At 34.6% G+C, this 19,355-nt stretch overlaps 1 protein-coding gene across 2 annotated transcripts; it reads right to left on the reverse strand.

Annotated features, from left to right (window-relative positions):
* Nucleotides 1–2,561: 2,561 nt before the first annotated feature.
* LOC111518012 (uncharacterized) lies at nt 2,562–10,198 on the reverse strand. 2 transcript variants are annotated; one of them, XM_074176376.1, is made up of 3 exons: nt 9,500–10,198; nt 7,006–7,143; nt 2,562–3,591 (listed from the first exon to the last, which is right to left on the reverse strand). In XM_074176376.1, exons 1-3 carry the CDS (start codon nt 9,669–9,671, stop codon nt 3,515–3,517), a joined length of 387 nt encoding a protein of 128 aa, XP_074032477.1. In that variant the 5' UTR covers nt 9,672–10,198; the 3' UTR covers nt 2,562–3,514. The 2 variants fall into 2 exon arrangements, with proteins under 2 accessions (XP_074032477.1, XP_074032476.1); XM_074176375.1 differs by having other exon boundaries at nt 7,006–7,146; nt 9,500–10,194.
* Nucleotides 10,199–19,355: the final 9,157 nt, after the last annotated feature.

The following is a 19,355-nucleotide window of genomic DNA, read 5'->3' on the forward strand; positions in this document are numbered from 1 at the left end:
ATGATATATCAATCGACCTCCATTCCATTTCCCAATTACTCTAGAAATAAAAATTGATCTGTTCTTTGAAATTTTCGATTACACATCCGTTCCCGACTTACAGGAGGGATCATGTTCTCGTTGAAACGCCCTGTATAAATGATGGGGGTAAAATATCAATCTTCTATCTCTAGTGCAGTGTGGACTCCTTCTTGAATATTTTTATAGAACTAACTACGGTTATTTTTAAGATATGGGCTAATAGATATGAATTGGTACTGTACCTACATTTCTTGGTGACATTTTAGAATGTGTACCGATTGTAGTACTAGGTATAGGGTGGTTTTATAGAGGTTTTGCACTTTGAAATGGACAAAATCAAAGATGAATTTCAAAATTGACATGAAATTTACTTTATTCGAAAGATAATCTTCTGGCATTATAATTTAAATATGACTTCTGGCATATGATCGCCACGGCAGGCTCGGACGTAGTCTTATCCGGGGTTCCAATTTGCGATGACTTTTTCCAACATTTGTGGCCAGCAATTACGCGGCGAATTTTGTTTTCCAAGTGGTCAATCGTTTCGTATTCATCGGCGTAGACTAGCGATTTCACATATCCGCACAGAAAATAGTCAAACAGCGTTGAATCGCACGATCTTGGAGGCCAATTCAAGGGTCCGAAACGTGAAACTATGCGGTTACCAAACGTTTTCTTCAATAAATAAATTGTGGCACGAGCAGTGTGACGTATTGCGCCGTCTTTTGAAACCACCGCTTCTGCATATCATAGTTGTTCAATTGATGAACGAAAATCTTCTATAGCGGTCACTATTGACTGTAACGTTCTGATCAGCATCACTTTTGAAGAAGTACGGAGCAGTAATTCCACCAACCCATGAAGTACACCAAAACAGTCAGTTTTTCTGGATGTAACGGTGTCTCAACTTACACTTGGGAGTTATCATAACTCCAAATGTGTCAGTTTTGTTTATTGACGTGAGCTTCATCACTTAACAAAATTTGCACAATTTGGAAGCGTTGTCCAGGAGTCAGTCTATTCATGTCAGAATGCCAAACCAAACTAAACACTGATCCCTTGACACATGACAAATTTGCCGCCAGTTGAAGTAGTGTTTCCAACTAAAAGTTCTATACCTCTAAAAAATACACACATACACCCTATATAATGGTGACTTCTATTTCCAACAATACGTTTAGTAAATTTTCTCTGGATCCGTTTTATCTTCTTGCTGGAATTTTACCAGATGTTATATACCTGACCCAGCTCTAACTGATACCACACAAAATGATCCTGCATACGTAGAAGAAAAAATAATTTTTCGACAAGACATTGATCCTATTCATCCTTCACTTTACTCAAAAAAAAAATTCATATTTATCTAAACAACAGGTTTCTAAGTTGATGGATGGAATGAAAGGATGTAGTTGAATGATCTCCTCGGTCAACTGACTTGAACCCTTCAAATTTTCATGGGGAAACTTTACAAACGAAGTCTATTTCACTTCATATTTCCCATTGGAACACCTACAAGGACGAATTAATAATATATTCTTCGAAGTAATACCACACGTGTTCCAAAATCTATGGGGGTTAACGAGCAATATATACATTATCAACTTGCTTGATACCAATTATAGTTTTCGTGTCGATCAAATATATCATATTATCTGATCATCAAATGTGGAACCATCAGTTTTTCCGATGCTTCCAATGGAAGTGATCAGCTTTCAAAATCATGTCTTGGCCAAAGAAAGCAAGCAGTATTTTTCTCTTCAAATATTCATACTTCCACTAGTGGAGTCCTTCAAGGATCTGATATTGATCCATTACTCCTTCTATCATTTATAAATGTTTTATGCAACTTATTATTTGCAATAGATTGATGTTTGCAGATGATTTGAAGTTATACGCCATTAATTACTGTTTTGGAAGATTGTACCTATTATATTGCAACACTTCACATTCAAATATCTCCAAATGTTAAATTTCTCATTCAGCAGAAAATTCAATACAGTGCGATTTCCTTATACTATCAATGGACCTTTCTTAAAAATGGAATCCAGGTGTTAATTTTGACCTTCAAATTATTTTAATGCTCACATCAATTCTGGTTATTTTGGTTAGGAAGATTGAATTTCCTCTTGAAGATGATCACTTGGTGATCGAAACACATGTCGAGGTGTTAAAATAACGGTCTGGAGTTGGGATAAAACTCCAGTCAAATTCAATGGTCGTCAGGCCAAAAGTTGTCTCTCTTATGAACAAACTTGAGCTGTTTTTGGATTTTCTTTTTGACAATGCTATGCCTTGCCAAATATTTTCAAAAGTCTCATATCCATATCGAAATAATTTTCCTAAAGTAGTAGAATTAAATGTATTGGAAATGAAAATAAATGAAAGGAAACCACGTTGGTACAGAAAACCATTTTGGTGTTGAACATTCATATTTTGGATATTTTTGAATACTATGTTTTCAGACAGAGAGATAATTTTTTTTTTCAAAATGATAGAGGAATAGAAACCCAAATATTTTTGTTATAATTGAAAAAAATAGCTGAGTCGAATTATCCATTTAATATTCGAGAAAATTACATACAAACATCTTCAAGCACAAATACTAATACTACAAAAATGTATTCCAAATTATATGTTTCTCAGTCTTTAAAATTCAGTCAGTTTCTTCATTTTCACAACATATGTACTACTTCTCATGAACCTAAATGTTTTGGTATGAATCACAGATGAACCCAATTAACTACCAAGTTTTCCATAGTTCACTACATGGATGATATGGATCGGCGATTTACAATCATAATTCCTACTTCAACTCATCATTTTACCCCTACTTTGGTAATGTTGTCCACAATGAGAATAGATGATAGCCTTCATAAACCATACTTTTACTTTAACGAAAAGACTAAAATTCTGTTCAGCCATGAATCACATTTCTAGCTCAATACACAAAACTCAAGAGAAACCTGGTGATGTTCGGAAACTGCCATTACAATCAGAAAAACCAACGGTTTGATATGGTTTACAAGCTGGTGAATGATGCCCACGTCATGCTGAAGGACTATTAACTGTTTGAAATTGAAGCCTGTTATCTTTATTTGGCAGCAAGGCGATACCATTTGTAATCAAATTTCGGACTCGTCTACCCATGTGACATCTAGATCTTTCTCTGTGGTCTCCATGAACAAGCTCACCACGATTGAAAAAATAACATTACACGAGCTATTGGTCAAACTCGATAAGTTCATTTGTGATAATGAAGAAAACCCGATGTAATTACATTTTTTGATTGGCTTTCATCTTTCAAAAAAATACCTGTAGATAAAGAAATCACCCATTAGAAATAAAAGTGTGGTTTATGAACCAAGCAACACTGTTAAAACAGCTTTTGACTATTTTGTTCATCTACCCTTATTGGTAACTCATTCATTCTGCAGAAAAAATGTGAATATATTATTATCTTGATAGGTAGGGGTAGTCATCATGGAGGGAGATTTTATTCGGTCGAGTTGAAATTTTCGTTTCTCTGGTTGGAAGCTTCAATAATTAACGCCATTTCATAAGAGGGTGGTTCTGAAAAAGAGAAAGGATAGTTTAGTTTCGGTAGAAGACAAGGATAGATACGTAGGACTTATTCTCGACCCATGGTATCGAAAGAGCTCGTTATCAGTCCAAAATTTGGCGTTAAACACCTCTGAACTGTTTTTCGATAGCTGAAAATTCGAATGAAAGAGAGGGAATATAATATGAAATAGGAATTCAATAGTCGAACACTAAAATATAGAGACATATGACGTCAGCTACGTAGCAGAAAAAATGAAGTGAGTTGAAGCGACATCTCAAATTTGAGATTTTCCCAACGTTAATGAAAACTGTAAAGTTAGCAAAGGAGACCGCTCAGACTCGTTTGTGATAGAACCACGGCAGTTAACCGTCAAAAAAAATAACTGAGCAGTTTCCAATTTCTTTATTATTATCATCATTCAATTTGTAATTGATAATTATTTATCATTGGTATTATAATTTGTTTTCTCAGGTATATATTTAAATATCTGGACATTCTGTAGAAGTTGTTGAGTGTTATTTGTAAGAACAAATTTCCTATAAAAATGAAGAACTGTCTTATTCATAGACAAATGATAGTACCTAGAGAATATAATCTAATAAACTCCCAAAACTCATTATATTATTTTAACTTAATGTTTTGAGATGGAATCAAATTTGAAAGCAAAAATTTATGTCGTTTCCAACATCAGAAGATTAAAATGGAAATAAAAAATTTGTTTCTGACTTAAATACATAGCCCCCTTCTTAACTTTTAAATGAACCAAGAACCCAAGGCCGGACGAAATTTACGGGAAATAGTATGATTTTCAGTACTTTTTGAAAAGAAATACAATAGTGTTGCTTCACTCGTCGCCAAAAGGGGGCTGCCAACTTTTTTGTCAAATAGAAAGTGGGGTTTCGTGACAACTCGTTTGATATTTATTTCAATTCTATATACAACATTTTTAAATTTTTGAAAATGAATCGGTCAGCCGGTCCTGAGTTATGAGCAGTTTCATATTAGTTTTAGGGATTCACAAACAAACGATAAATATAATAATTTCGAGAAAAATGTATTCCAAAATCACTTCAATTCATTAGGAGTACCTTTTGTTCTAACCATGAGCTCCGGAGTAGACTGTAGTTGTGTAACGTTAAACTTTATTTTCCATGGACATTCTAAGGGACCACTACTTTGGATAGTTTTCATATAGCCAGTTTTAAACCAGCTCGTCGCAATGAAGAGGTACTTTTTTTTGCTCAAACCTAATATAACTTGAAAACTCATTCGGGTTTGACAATTTTCCAAACCAATAGGCGGGCAAACATGATACCTCAGAAGAGCCCACTAGTTTACTTGATATGACATCTCTAGATGTTTTTGAGGAAACACTTGACTTCTTTAATGTACTATCTACAATCGCACTTCATTCCAGAACTTGTGGATGAAGAAAAATATTCTTACAACGATATTATTCCAGGAACAGACTTCCTTACCAATGATCACTACTTATGGTGCAATTGCCTGGTGGCCGAAAGTTTAACAGAAAAAGGCCTAGGCGAAGCTCTCTGGCTTACAAAGACAAGCTTGTCTGACCATCAGTGGTGCCATCAGTACAACACCGTCAGCGGCCAAGGAGATCCTTCTAGATCTACCTCCTCTCCACATTTTTCTGGAGAGGAAGGCTAGATGGTCTGCATATAGAGGTGTTCACATTGTGCAACAGACTGTTGGTTGACAATGGAAGTCACAGCTTTCTGGAAATGACCTTAGACTTTATGCCACCATCTGTCAACTACAAACTGCCTTATAAGGTACTGTTCCCGAGTAGAGAAGACTGGATCCTCCGGAAGAAGGGAATATTAAGAGCAGATACATGTTGGTTCACAGATGGATCAAAAACACCTTCCGGTTCTGATGCAGGTGTTCTTAGACCCAGGACAGAGATGTCAACCTGTCTAGGCACCTATGCGACTGTATTTCAAGCGGAAATTTACGCTATTGAATTGTATGCGGACCGATTGGAAGAATCTAACCTCATACACAAGTCAATAAAAATGTTCTCGGACAGTTTAGCGGTGTTGGAAGGTCTTGGTTCCTACCGAGCAACGTCTGAATTGGTAGCAAATTGCCAAAAACGACTCTCCTCTAGGAAGACTCAACAGATTGTCTCTGGTTTGGATTTCTGGCCATACTGGCCTGGAAGGCAATTAAACTACCGACTTTTTTGCAAAGGAAAGAACTACAAGCAGCTTCATAGGACCAGAACCTGTCATTGGCATAGTTTTTGGCTTCGCCAAACTAAGATTGAACACCTGGATGTCAAGAAGATTTATGGACTTCTGGCAGAATCTTCCAGGATTGGCTCACTCCAAGGCGTTATTCACCCTTCGAAGATTGATACCAAACAGTTGTTGGACTACAGTAGGGATGAACTACGATGTCTAACAGGCCTTTTTACAGGTCACTGTCATTTGAATCATCATATGTAGAGAGTCGTACTAACGGAAGACAGTTTGTGTCGCCTCTGGTTGGAAAATGATCAAAAAGCAGAGCACATACTTTGTGCCTGTCTCGCTGGGGACCGAATCAGGTTTTTAGAGTTCGGCAGAGCCGTACTCTTACCATATGACCTAAAATAGCAGTCACCATACAAACTAATTGGCTTCATTAGGATGCTGGGTTTATTTGGTGGAGTATGAATAGGTGTGAGCCACAATAAACACTTGCGGGTTGCGTTGGAAAGACCCACTCACTTTGAACCTAACCTAACCTAACAGACTTTCTTATTGCAAGGGAGTGAATGGTGGTTGTGGAATTGGTCGCGGTGGTAGTGCGCCCGACTCACGATCGGAAGACCGTGGGTTCGATTCCTGCCTCGACCTGATATTTTTCTCGAGAGAAGTTATCTGGTTGAAGCTGGGATGATTCTGCAACCGTGTTAGGAATCACACGTTGAAAGGTAAGTCCTTAGCTCGCACAAGTTTCTCAACTTCTGAGAATTGTCGTTCGTATGGGGGCGACAGCTGATTACCGGAAAAACAGATTTTAAACAGATTTTTAAACATATGTGAACATTTTGACTATTCATTGGATTGAACTGGAATGAGTATAGGTTAGTGGTTTGCAGATTCTCAAAATGAAAATGAAACTGGATATTACTCGGGAAAAGCTCATTCGATTTTCGACATCAAAGAAGTATTGGACAGAGTTATCACAAAAGCTATCAAACAAATTATCGCAACACCCTTTTTTCTATTTGAAAAAAAAGTGGCGCCAAGTGATACAAAGACGAGTGATACAAACGCTAGTCTTCATTTGAGTACTGAAAATAATATCTTTCTACGTAAATTCTGTCTGACCTCGATATCTTGTGCTATTCAGCAGTTAAGAAAGAGCGGAGTATTCACTTCCGCACTTTATCATTATTATTTGCTTACCTTCGTAACTTGGTGGTTTAGTTAGTTCATTTACGATTCTGACGTGGTCGATCTCATCTTCTACTGACAATTCTTCATCAGATAGCTGACGATGCAGAGTATGCAGATGCATTGTGTTGGTGAAGACGGCAAGTTCAGCTGCTGTGAAAAAAATATTATAGATTATACATATAGCACGAATTTGTCAAATTTGCTGCTAGTATCCCATTTTCAGTTGTATACTCTCTCAACTAAATTACTATAGAATTACGATAAGCCCCTGGTCGTACCTATAATTAGTTTCAATTCGGGTACCTAAGGAACATTACTTCTTTGTAATTTCTTTTCATATTTTATTTAGTGTTATACGTAGTAGTACAGATCATTGAAATGTTATATAATGATTAACTTATCCAAAAATAAACTTTTGTTAGGCGATGGCATTTTTTCAGGATCAACACAAATTATTCAGACAATGCCAAACGCCAACAGCATTGGAGGACAAGTAATGATACGCCTCTGTACAGAGCATGTGTATGTTTTGCAAGAGCTGTAGTGGGGCTTACATTGAAAACGAGTTTGTTCGCATGGGGGCGGCTCGCCATCACGTTTGGCGCTTGCTGTATTTGGAAAGTTAACATTAATTTTCACAGCCAGTCAAAATTTCTTTGCACTATGACATCCGAAGAGAATTTGCAGTATCGACAACCTGATGTGGTAACCGTTTATTCGTATTCAATATACTTAGAACTGATTTGTTAAGCATAAGATGTGAATTGTAGGCGTTTAGCCTAAACTCAGATACTATTTGAAAGTTCCTTGCACGAAACCAATAGAAACTTGCTTGAGTTGCGATAATGGATTAATAGAATAATCCATGAATCGGTGGGCTCGGCGATGAAACTATATAAACCTATAAACTTTTCAGAATCCAAACATTCGTAAAAGTGTAAATGGTGAATAAAAAAAGATTTTCACGCAATTTAGTGTTAATGGAAATAAGTTGTTTCGGATACATTTTTCCACCTTTTTTGCAATGGCAAAAAACATATTTAGTTTTTAAATTACTATCTCTCCTGAACATATTTTCTTCATTTAAAAGTTCACTCATCATACAGGACATGCCGGAAGTTTTGAAAAGGACAGTAGTCTGCAAATTCCATTTCAAATATAATTTCACAAAAAATTAACCCTTCTGTGTTATACTTTTTTCAATATTTTCTGCAATGTCTGACAATATAACAATTATCATCAAAAAGTCTAGTGTCATATGCCGATCAATTTCAGATAGTTTTCATTCATGCTATGGCCATTCTCCAAGGCCTGTTGAGCGACACTTGACTTTTCTGGTCTTTGAAATCGAATATATTCTACGTGTTCTTTGAAACGACTTTTAATAGCTCGCTTAGTCTGACCGATATTTTTTGTCACAGCTCATATTCATATATCCCCTACTATTCATTTTCCAACATCTTGTCTTCAGTGTATCTCAGTTCATAAGGAAAGACAATGAACTTTGAATCTCTGTCAAAAAATATGACAAAACTGTATCGGTCAGGCTGTCGTGTTGGTTAGCGTGTGTATGCTCTACCTAATCGTTTAATCGACCGTTATGTGAAGGATGGTCCAACTCGTACGATTAAAGATAAGACCTCATTAATTCTTAGCCCGCGACAAGTTTCCATTTTTGAAAAATGTCGTTCATAAAACGGCGACAGAAAAACGGATTTTCGAATTGGCTTCAAATTTTGGCACGTTGATAACTATTTTTTTATATTTGTACGGAATCCAGATAGTTTTCTAAGATGTATACCTAATCTACATGTTCGTATTCAAAATACAATCGACTTGGGACATGAACTCTTAAAAAAGATAATCTGTTGATGTCTTTTCTCATAATCATTATCTTCGACAATCAGTTGAACACCTACCCAGAGTTACACAAGACAATGAATTTGTAAAGTTTATTAAAAGTCCTTTTTTCGAGTATGAACATAGATGCACTGTACTTTTTATAACAATTCAAAAGTCGATGTCAGTTGAATTCAATAGAGATATAATTAAACTTATTCATATCGAATCGTTACGACAAGATCATTATGATTCGATACATCAAATCTCAGTGAATAATAGAATAGATTCTGGAGTAAAATGATTTCAATGAAAACATATTTTTCTGTCGTCATCAGAAGACGATCTGATATATCTAGATCACTTCATGATGACGCCAGCTTGGCTGGTGAAACATGTGTGTCGCATTGGAGAGTGCTGATATGAAGTGATGAGTTTTTAGATCAGATTTCAGGTTATTACAGTTTTATTTGAAATTTGAATATTCATCGTTTGAACTTTCTACTTGATATGAAATATCGGAACTTTTGTAAAGTGAATCCATTGAAAACATGTTTTCCACGCCAGATAGACTATAGTTTTGTTCTGAAGTGACAAACGTGTTTTCAGTAGGTTTGAACTGACCATTCTGTACCATTTCGGTATCTACTGGATATAGACTTACGTGTATGTGTATCCGCAGTGAGTATTACGTGGTTTCTCAAACAGGAATCCCTTAATCTGCTCAATTCTCGCGAAGCTTTGTAGTATGCCCAAAAGATACAAGAAATGATAACGAGAAAGAACAGAACCACAATTAATATCGGCACCAGCATTAATACTTCTGACGTCATCATTTTCACTGATCAAATTCACTGTACAAAATAACCGAAAACTATTTCTATCACACCCTTACAAGTACAGAAGTGTACATCCAAAATCGCAACACATTTGGAACATGAACTTACTAAAATTGTTACTGATTTTGTCATTTAGTTTTTGAGTGACTGGCAGGTAGAAACCTCTGGAGTTTGTGGTAGGCAATAAAGGGACAACCAGTGAACGATAGCAAGACAGTTATGACCACTGGTAATTTACTAATCTTTTAGTCATTATGCTGGGAATCCACTAAATCGAGATATTACCAACTTAAAGTTTCTAAATGTCCAAATAAACACTATGAGTAATTAGATTTATTAATTTGTTTGATGCTAAAATGCTCTGGAAACCAACTTAACATTTCACTTTTTTAAAATTGAGTACATTTTGTATCACGTATGTAGCGCTGAGTTAGTTTGAATGAGTTTCCGAAATATGACAAAAGCTTAGTTTAATAAACAATGTCTATCTCAGTACAACTTGTAGTCAATGAAATATCTCCAACAGGACTTTGTACAAAACACTGTGCTTTTTTTTGTAAGTTAATAAAAACGTTCAATGTTCTGAAGACATAAACAGTGCGGCAGAAAAATATTATGCTTTAGGGAAATAAAAATGACATTCATCCTTCTATATCGATCATGAAATAAACTCCACCACCGCATCTGTCTGACTGTATCAATGTAATTGACTCGAAAACTACCGAACGGATTTTCATACGGTTTCAACGAATATAGGGAGCGATTCAAAAGTGTAATATTCTGATATTTTGTGTGAATTGGTTGTAATATGACGATATTATGCGTGAGAGGCAAATGAACTTCCTTTATAAGTCTACAAAAAAATCTGCGTGGGCATATGTATATCTTTTAGGGATATCCCACTGTATACATTTTAATGTTCAAAATAATGATCACATTTGATGTGGTTATTGAAAAGTTAGTCATAAGAAATTGATCATCATGAAATTATGATATTATGATAGCATATTATGATAGCCCTTTACATTATACTACATTTGTAATGATGAATATTTGTAGTTGCTTTGGTTTTGCTGTAAAAATCTATTTAAAGGTTAAATTTACATTTTCATTTTGTAATATCTTCGGGCAAAAATGCACCACCCTATGCCAAAATTAAAATTGATATATGTGAACATACTTTCGTTCGAGTGGTAGTTTTTATCAGTTCCAAGTTGATGAAACACGCTGACAGAGAAAAAAATAGGGGCAAATGTTAATGCAAAATGTCTATTTTATGATAGCCACAGGTTTCAATATCCGTATAACTTCTCTGTGAAGAATTTCAAACGGGTCGTTCTATCAACTTCAGTGGCGTGCCTTTGGGTATTTTGGTTATGTTATTCTGTCGAAGCCACTCAATGATATTGCTTTCCTCCATACATAAGTTGTTAGTTAGTATTCTTTCAACTTTTCTGGAATTATAACTATATTGTGGAATTGGCCGGGGTTCGATTCCCGCCTCGATCAGATATTTTTCTCGATTCTGCAACCGTGTTAGGAATCACACGTTAAAACGTAAGACCTCGTTAGTCCTTAGGTCGCACAAGTTTCTCAACTTCTCAGAGTTATCGTTCGTATGGGGGTGACAGCTGATTAACGAAAAAACAGATTTTTCAAACAGATATAATTTGAAACCTATTAAAATACTAATACGTACATATATACGCACGAAAATATGCTAAAAAAAGATGTGTACCACAATAAAGGAAATGTCCACACGTGTTAATTGTGGTAATAAGAAATAGAAATATGAAAATCAAGAGGAAAATTACACAAAACGTAAAAATGGTGTAAGTTATTGCAGATGCTAAATGGAACTTTATAATAATAATTTACTTTGACACTAACATTACTTAGGCTAGGATGTATTTTAGAGTAAGTGTTAGTGGAATGTATCATCATAAAATTCGTCCAAATTAAAAGAGGGCCCATCAGAAATTGAAACTTTGATTACTTTTGTAAATTCTAAGAGGCTTTCTATACGGCTGCCGAACTGAGTCATGGCCAGTGAGAAGCACCTCCCTCAAGATGTGCAGTAGATGTGTAGAAATCTTTCATCAGTCAGTATTCTGTGATTTCACAAAAGCGTTCGACTGCGTGAACCATCAAACACTATTATTTAAACTTCAGTGCTATGGCTTTAGAAGATTGTCATATAACTGGCTTTACAGTTATCTAACAGGTAGGAAGCAGTTAGTAAAACTCCAAGGAAATACATTGTATATTGAGAATAATACATCAGGTTCACCAGAAGGTTCGGTTCTGGGTCGTATCCTTTTTCTGCTTTATCTGAATGATCTGGTAACCATTGACAATAAAGGGAAGTTCACGCTTTTTCAGATGACACCACGATCCTTTGGCGTGGGACGAATAACGATAATCTCAGAGACATCATAACTCTGGATCTCTATAGAGTTAAACAATGGTGCGATTGAAACTCCTTGAGTTTCAACACAAATAAAACAAACATAGTTTGCTTCAAACTCAATTTTGACGACTTATAGAAAGTCACGCTATTGTTAACAAAACTCACACAAAAGTTTTAGGGGTATTTATAGATGATAAATCAAAATTTGATGAGCATTCAACAACTATATTTAACTGCTACACAGTTCGAGTTGTTTCTAACGAACTCAGTCAATCCTCAGCCAGAACTGTGTATTTTTCCTTGATAGAGTCGCACTTAGAAATGGGCTTTTGTAGTCAGCAACTAGTAAATTCAGTATTCGTTCTACAAAAAAGTGCTGTTAGATACATATGTAGGACAAAATCACAAGACTACTGAAAACCACTTTTCATAAGTCAGAAAATTCTTACTGTACCTTGTTTATTCCTTTTAGAAACCGGTTGCCTAATTCATAAAAAATACTTGAACTCAGCATCAAATAATGACAGATGTTACCATACGAGAGGAAGTCTGAATTTACCCTTGCCAATCCCAAAATCAGCAATTACAAACTTTTCTTTGATATATGAGATCAAGAAAATATACAACCATTTTCCAATGTGCTAGAGGGTAATAGTAAATTTAAAAAAATTCAGAAAATTAGTTAAAGGAGTACTTCTGAAAAAAGCTTACTATGACTCAAAGGAATATTACGATGATGTATTTTAACCCTCAGTATTTCATATGTTTATATATCTGTAATGATTCATTTATTTTATTTTTTATTTATTTATTTATTTATTTTGCTTGATAACGTTTATTCATTATTAGGGTTAGTAATTTACAATGTTTTTTGCATATTTGTTGGGCCCTGCTATAGGCTTATGCCACTTCAGGGTTTATTTATTTATTTATTCATTATTTGTAATGATTTATATATTGTTTTAATTGTGTGTATTCTTTTATGTAAATTTTGTACCTCTATAATGATTGTTCACTGTATATCAGAATTTTAATACTTTTTTTTAAACTTTAACATTGTTGACTTCATAAAATTTCAGTAGCTTTGTCAATAAGGATTTTTTTGAAAAATAAAGCATGATTGATTGATTGACTTGTGTCTGACTCTCAATACAGTTCATGTAATCGATATTGGAAATTTTTAATATACATTATTTCTGGCTATTTTCCTAAAGTGTTGTATTGTACTAAGTAAATACAAACTGTTATCTTTTTTTGTCCTATATTGTTCCATATACATATATTCAGTATCTACTTGAAATTGTATATTATTTTATAGTTTATAGTTTTATATGACTAAGTAGCGATAGCTACTTTTTTTATTCAATTATTTTAACCAAGCTTTGTCAATAAGATATGAACCTTCAGACAATAAAGTATATTTTGATTTTGACTTTGACAGTGAGATTATTTGAGCCGTAAACATCCAAATTAAGGACGCAGACACTATTTTTCCCACCGACCATGACACAGTGCGGTAGCTATACATTTAACGTCGTTGGGTTGAATATTTTCAGGCCTTTGCAAATTACTGAGATTTTAGTTGCAAAAATTTATATTTTCCGCTATTGAACGGATGGATCAACGGTTTATTTACATAATTATATCGTCTTCTGTAATATTCATAATAATAATAATAGAATATTGATTAAAAATCCAATCGATAGAGTTTATTCTATGATTTTCACTATAAGGGTTTTACAAAAACCGCGACACGTGTTTCGTTATGTTATAACAGTTATGCATAACACTTATGCTTGAAGAAGCTATTGTATAGCGAAACACGTGTCGCGGTTTTTGTAAAACCCTTATAGTGAAAATCTTAGAATAAACTCTATTGATTAGTTTTTTAAATATGGATTTTCATCAAGTATCGGCCAGTTCTATTCAATTAGGATACTAATTGACTTGTTCCGTATCAAACTTATAACTAATGGGGTGCAATTACAAATGAAACCACAAACAACAGGAACAAGTTAAACGTAAAACTGGAATCTCCGGCGCAGAATAAATCCAAAACAAGCATTTTTCCCACTCACCAGAAATGCAATACTCTTTTCGACGGGCGTTTCACCAAGCAAGTTGGCGTCTTCAGGAGGTGAAAAAAACTGATTCCCAACTTTGAAACTTCCAACCCATATCTCATCATTGATTTCGGGTAGAAATTTGCGGAAAATTTCCTCGTAAAGGTTCCCAATAATTTCAACAGAATAATTCATAAGAAGGAATATAATGGGTTGTTTGAAATGATGTTTGCTATTTTCAGACTCTCCAAAGCATCGAAATATCTAGTGTCATGTACCGTTCTCAACAATTTCATCACAGTTTTCATTAATTCCATGGACGTTATTGAAACATTTGACAACATTCACGACCCAATTTGCAGCAAATTTTCAGTTAGGAATCAGTTTCCTTTATGATAATAATAATAATATCGTTCATTATGCATAAAATATACATTTATACATAAAAGGAAAAGGGTTATCCAAAGGCTATCTTCCACCCCTCTCAAAAAATATACAGTGAGTGTAAGAAAATGATTATACTTATTTACTATCATAACAGTGGTAGAGAAGACAAAAAAATAATAGATCATATAATTGCTAATAACTCTCAATATTCTTAACATTATTATGGTCAATTTATCATTTTCATTGCACTACCATACATTGAATTTAAATTTTTTTAAATTAGCACTTAGCAGTAAGCATCTGTAATTTTATTTCTTTTTCAAATTGATGAATATTATGATTTGATAAGAAGCGGCTATATAAGAAAAACATCCTTGAAATTTGGAAGTACGGTGACTAGGTATATTGAATGAGTTAATTCTCAAATTGATCATATGTATGTCAGAATGCCTGCTTGATAAACTATATAAATCACTAGGTGTTTTAGTTTGAAGCAACTCAAACAAAAATTTTTTATCAAATATTGGACTCTATACCTCACATTCAGCTCTTTAATTTTTAACAAAAATTGTGTGACTTGTTCATATTGTATACAGCATACGGATCTCATGCAAGCATTTTGTATACATTGTAACTTCTGCTTGTTATATTGCGGCAAAAAATTCTAATACACCGAACAACAATACCCGATATGGGGGTAAATTAGAGTTTTAACTAACCTGAGTTTCATTTCTTCTGATGACTGATACTTGAATTTATATAGCGATTTGAGTTTGAAGAATGATACTTTGAAAATGTTTATCACATGTTCATGGCATCTATGGTTACGCCAAGATTTTTAGGACTGTCTACCCAGTCAATGTCTGCGTTATCGAGAATGAGCCTAAAATTACACCGAGTTTCTACTATTTGTCTTTGAGACCCTGTGCATAATGCCAAAGTTTTATTTGGATTGATTTTCAGTTCATGATTCTCCGAGTATAGGAATGTTTTGTGCAAATCTGTGTTTATATCGGCCCCGCAACTTTCTGTATCGGTGTTATGAGAAGACAAATATAACTGTATATCATCTGCGTATAGAAGTACCTGACAATGTGATAAGAAAATGAGGTGATCGAAAATAAACACTAAAAATATCAAGGGTCCTATAATACTTCCCTGCGGTACACCTGAGATTGTTTCTTTTAGGCATGACCATGAGTTATCATCCAGTTTGCCTCTCTGTGATCGGTCTGTGAGATAGCTGGTCATCCATTTAAGAGAAATGTCATCGAATCCTATGAACATGAGCTTGCTTATGACTAAATCGAAAGCTTTACTTTGATCAAGCAGCACTAAAATAGTGACTTCTGATTGATCTCTGAATCTCGCAAGATCGTCGGTTACTTTCAAGAGGGCAGTCTGTATTCCATGTTTTTTGCGGAACCCAGACTGCTTGTCCGGGAGTATTCGATTTTCTTCAAGAAAAGCTCTTACTTGACGGCAAACATTCTTCTCGAATATTTTAGAAAATGAGGGCAAAATTCTGATAGGGCAAAGGTCACTGAACATGGTAGGTGCATTCTTTTTCGGAATTGGAATTATTTTTCTGAAAACGCCAACTTGGGTATTGCATTTTTGGTGATTGGAAAAAGAGCTTCTTTCGTACAAAAAAGAACTTATTATATTTCTCCGTGGAATCATTCAAAAAATCGAATACATTTTTCTGTTGATGCAACAGAAGAAATCTGTATACTTACTTCTGTATCTTCCTATAAGCCTCCGGTATCTGATCGCCCTTCGATTCAATTCTTCTTCCCTCTGCATGGATCTGCACTGTATGTACAAATTGACGATTATGCATAAGACTAGAATTAACACAATCACATAACTTGGTAAGGTGAATATTAAGTTGTTCATTTTGATTCACTTGACTAACTCACTGAGCAGAATGAAAGATAAAAGTACCGGAGTTTTGCTTTTGCCTTATAAGAAATACCTTCGGAAGATTAACATGTTTCTTTGTTATTACCTCATGTAATATGTAAATCAGGGTATAAATAAACACTAGGGATTTGCTTTAAATTCGATTTTAGGAACAATGCCTGACTCCAAATTATCTGTAAATTACCTGTAAGGGAGAATATTTAATATTTGTTCTAAAGCCGGATGACATTTACCCAAACAATTACCCACTAATTAATTTTTCAGGACCTAAACTGGATACTTCGAATCAGAATTCTTCATACCTGAGAACAGCAATGCATCCCTGTTTAATAAACAAATATTAGATTTTTGAATAATTTATATGCAATTTATTTGTGGTATGCTGATACTTTCTATACTTTCAAAAACCTAGAGAAACAAAATTTTCAATCAATTTAGTTACACCAATTCAGGTCTTTTATACACAATTAGCATTTTATAAAAGCCCTGTAGTGACACGCGTGAGTATCAAAAGAGTCCCTGAAAGTTGTTTTTGTAAAAGAAAAAACGGGTGGTAGTCTATAATTAAGTAAATAAATTTCATCCACCAACATCCAAGTGTGTAACCCACATGGAACCCACGTGGAACCCACATATTAACCTACTATGCGATAAATTGAAAAAAAAATAGTTACGCACTAAGAGTCATGCGAAATCACTGCAGCAGGAAGTTTTGCTCAACCTGTACTCTGCGACCATCAATTCTCATATAAGATACGGAATTCTAAATTGGGGGACGGGATCTTCTGCACAAAGAGTTTTTATACTCCAAAAATATGCAATCTGAATAATTGATGATCTAGAATGGCGACAGTCATGTAGATATTCCTTCAAGAAATTGAGAATTCTCACTCTTGTTGGTTTGTATATATATAGGAATCATGTATTTACGTATTCAAAAATATATTTTCATTCGAAGCGAATCGCTAAAATCATGGCTACTCAACTCGATCAAAAAATGCATTAGTAACTACAGCACATCGAACCGCACTTTTTAAAAAAAGTCATCTATACCTCGGCCCAAAATTTTTCAATAAGTTGGACAGCACAATAAAAGACTCGCCTAATATAAAAAACTGCTATACCAGCAATGAATTTTTTTCAAATCAATAATTTTTCACTCTAGCCGCGGACAACTATTATTAACCAATCTACCCTCCACAAAAAATGACTTTCGTTGAATATTTTCAATTGATACATTCCCAGTATAGTATTCTATTCTTTTTGGAGACTGATCTACTCAATTTTGAAAATCAGTCGCATAATTTTTTTTGAGTAATGAATACCCGGCTTCATTCCGTCGTTTGTGCCCATGTGATAATGTTATACAGTGCATTTTTTTAATGTCCTCCCCTTTTATTTCTTGAACGGGTCAACTCAAAAAATTAAAATTTGGAAAAAAAATTAAATGGGAAGGGGGTTCTTGTCACACATCATTTTGAAGCTCCTGGCAAATACTTCACAACCCTAGAATATAAAGTCAATATCTTCACCTACTACAAAATGGCGGAACATTTAATCATTTCCTGAAGACAAACACATTAATATCGATATTTCTAGAAATATTTCTTTGTATCTGTCATATGGCAATTTCAACAATCCGATAAAATTGGTTAAGTTATTTTTTGTTCATAAAAACGACAAAAAATGTTAGTACGACAATGAACATCATTGTTCAGTTAGAATATTCTCATTTAGTTTTCAGTTTTCCCAATATCCAGAAAAAATTAACGTTTGGACCAGACTATTGGGATATCATACTCTAGGATCTCTATTTATTGATCAAAATTTAACAGGGGAACTGTATTTGAATATGCTGAAAATTACTATTGACCCTCTCATCACTAAATCGTCGAAGCGAATCATAATGAATTCGATATGTATATTGTATTCTAACAAGATGGAGCACCACCACATTACTCCAGACAAGTAAGAAACTATTTAGATACTACGTTTTCCGGTCGTTGGATTGGCCGTCTAGGTCCTACAGAATGGCCAGCCCACTCGCCAGATTTGACACCTTTGGATTTTTTTTATGAGGCTTATTGAAGCAAAAAGTGCACGAAACTGAACCTGCTTCAATATTGGATACACGACAGAGAATAATGAATATTTGTAGAGATATTGACGTTACTGTGTTCGAAAATATTCAGCGTGTGGAATATCGGATAGGCTGTTCATATGTCAAGAAGTTCAAGGCAATCATTTTGAGCATCTTCTGAACTGACCTCAAGCTTATTACCTCATAATATCTAGCTAAATTTTGTAGTAGTTGAATATATTGCCATTATATTCTGGGGTTGTGAAGCATTTGTCAGGAGCTCCAAAAAAATGTATCACAAGATTCCCCTTTCCATTTAATTTTATTCCCAGATGGCGCTCAGTAGCCATATTGAAAGTTTCATCTGTCAATTACACTTCAAAATATAATGTTCATGCATTAATTTCATTATCCCAAATTTCAATTTTTTGAGTTAACCACTTCATAAAATAAAAGGAGGAGACTGCACTGTTTATATTGGAATTGACCGGTACTTGATGAAAATGCATAACTAACGCATTCAAAAAACACTTTATTGAATACGTTGGATAATGTTATAACTAATTTCTGAATGAGCGAGAGCATAGTAAACGTTGACTTGTGATGCTTTGCTTAGTGTGTACTTCAGTCTGTAAATAGCGAAAAATGCTTGATTAATTTTTTTCGCACAGATAGTTGATTTGTTCAAATCAAGGACATTTTCCACCAATCATCGTGCCAAGAAGTTTATAGCTCAGGCTTACCGGTATTTCAAAATCTTCTATTTCGACAGCACTTTCCTTGTTGGCCAACCGTTTTGATGAAATAAGGGGTCC

Source organism: Leptinotarsa decemlineata, unplaced genomic scaffold (genome assembly GCF_025532065.1).
Source record: "Leptinotarsa decemlineata unplaced genomic scaffold, Ldec_3_MD MMD2_tig00001719_RagTag_RagTag, whole genome shotgun sequence".
In the NCBI taxonomy this organism is placed as follows: Eukaryota; Metazoa; Arthropoda; class Insecta; order Coleoptera; family Chrysomelidae; genus Leptinotarsa; species Leptinotarsa decemlineata.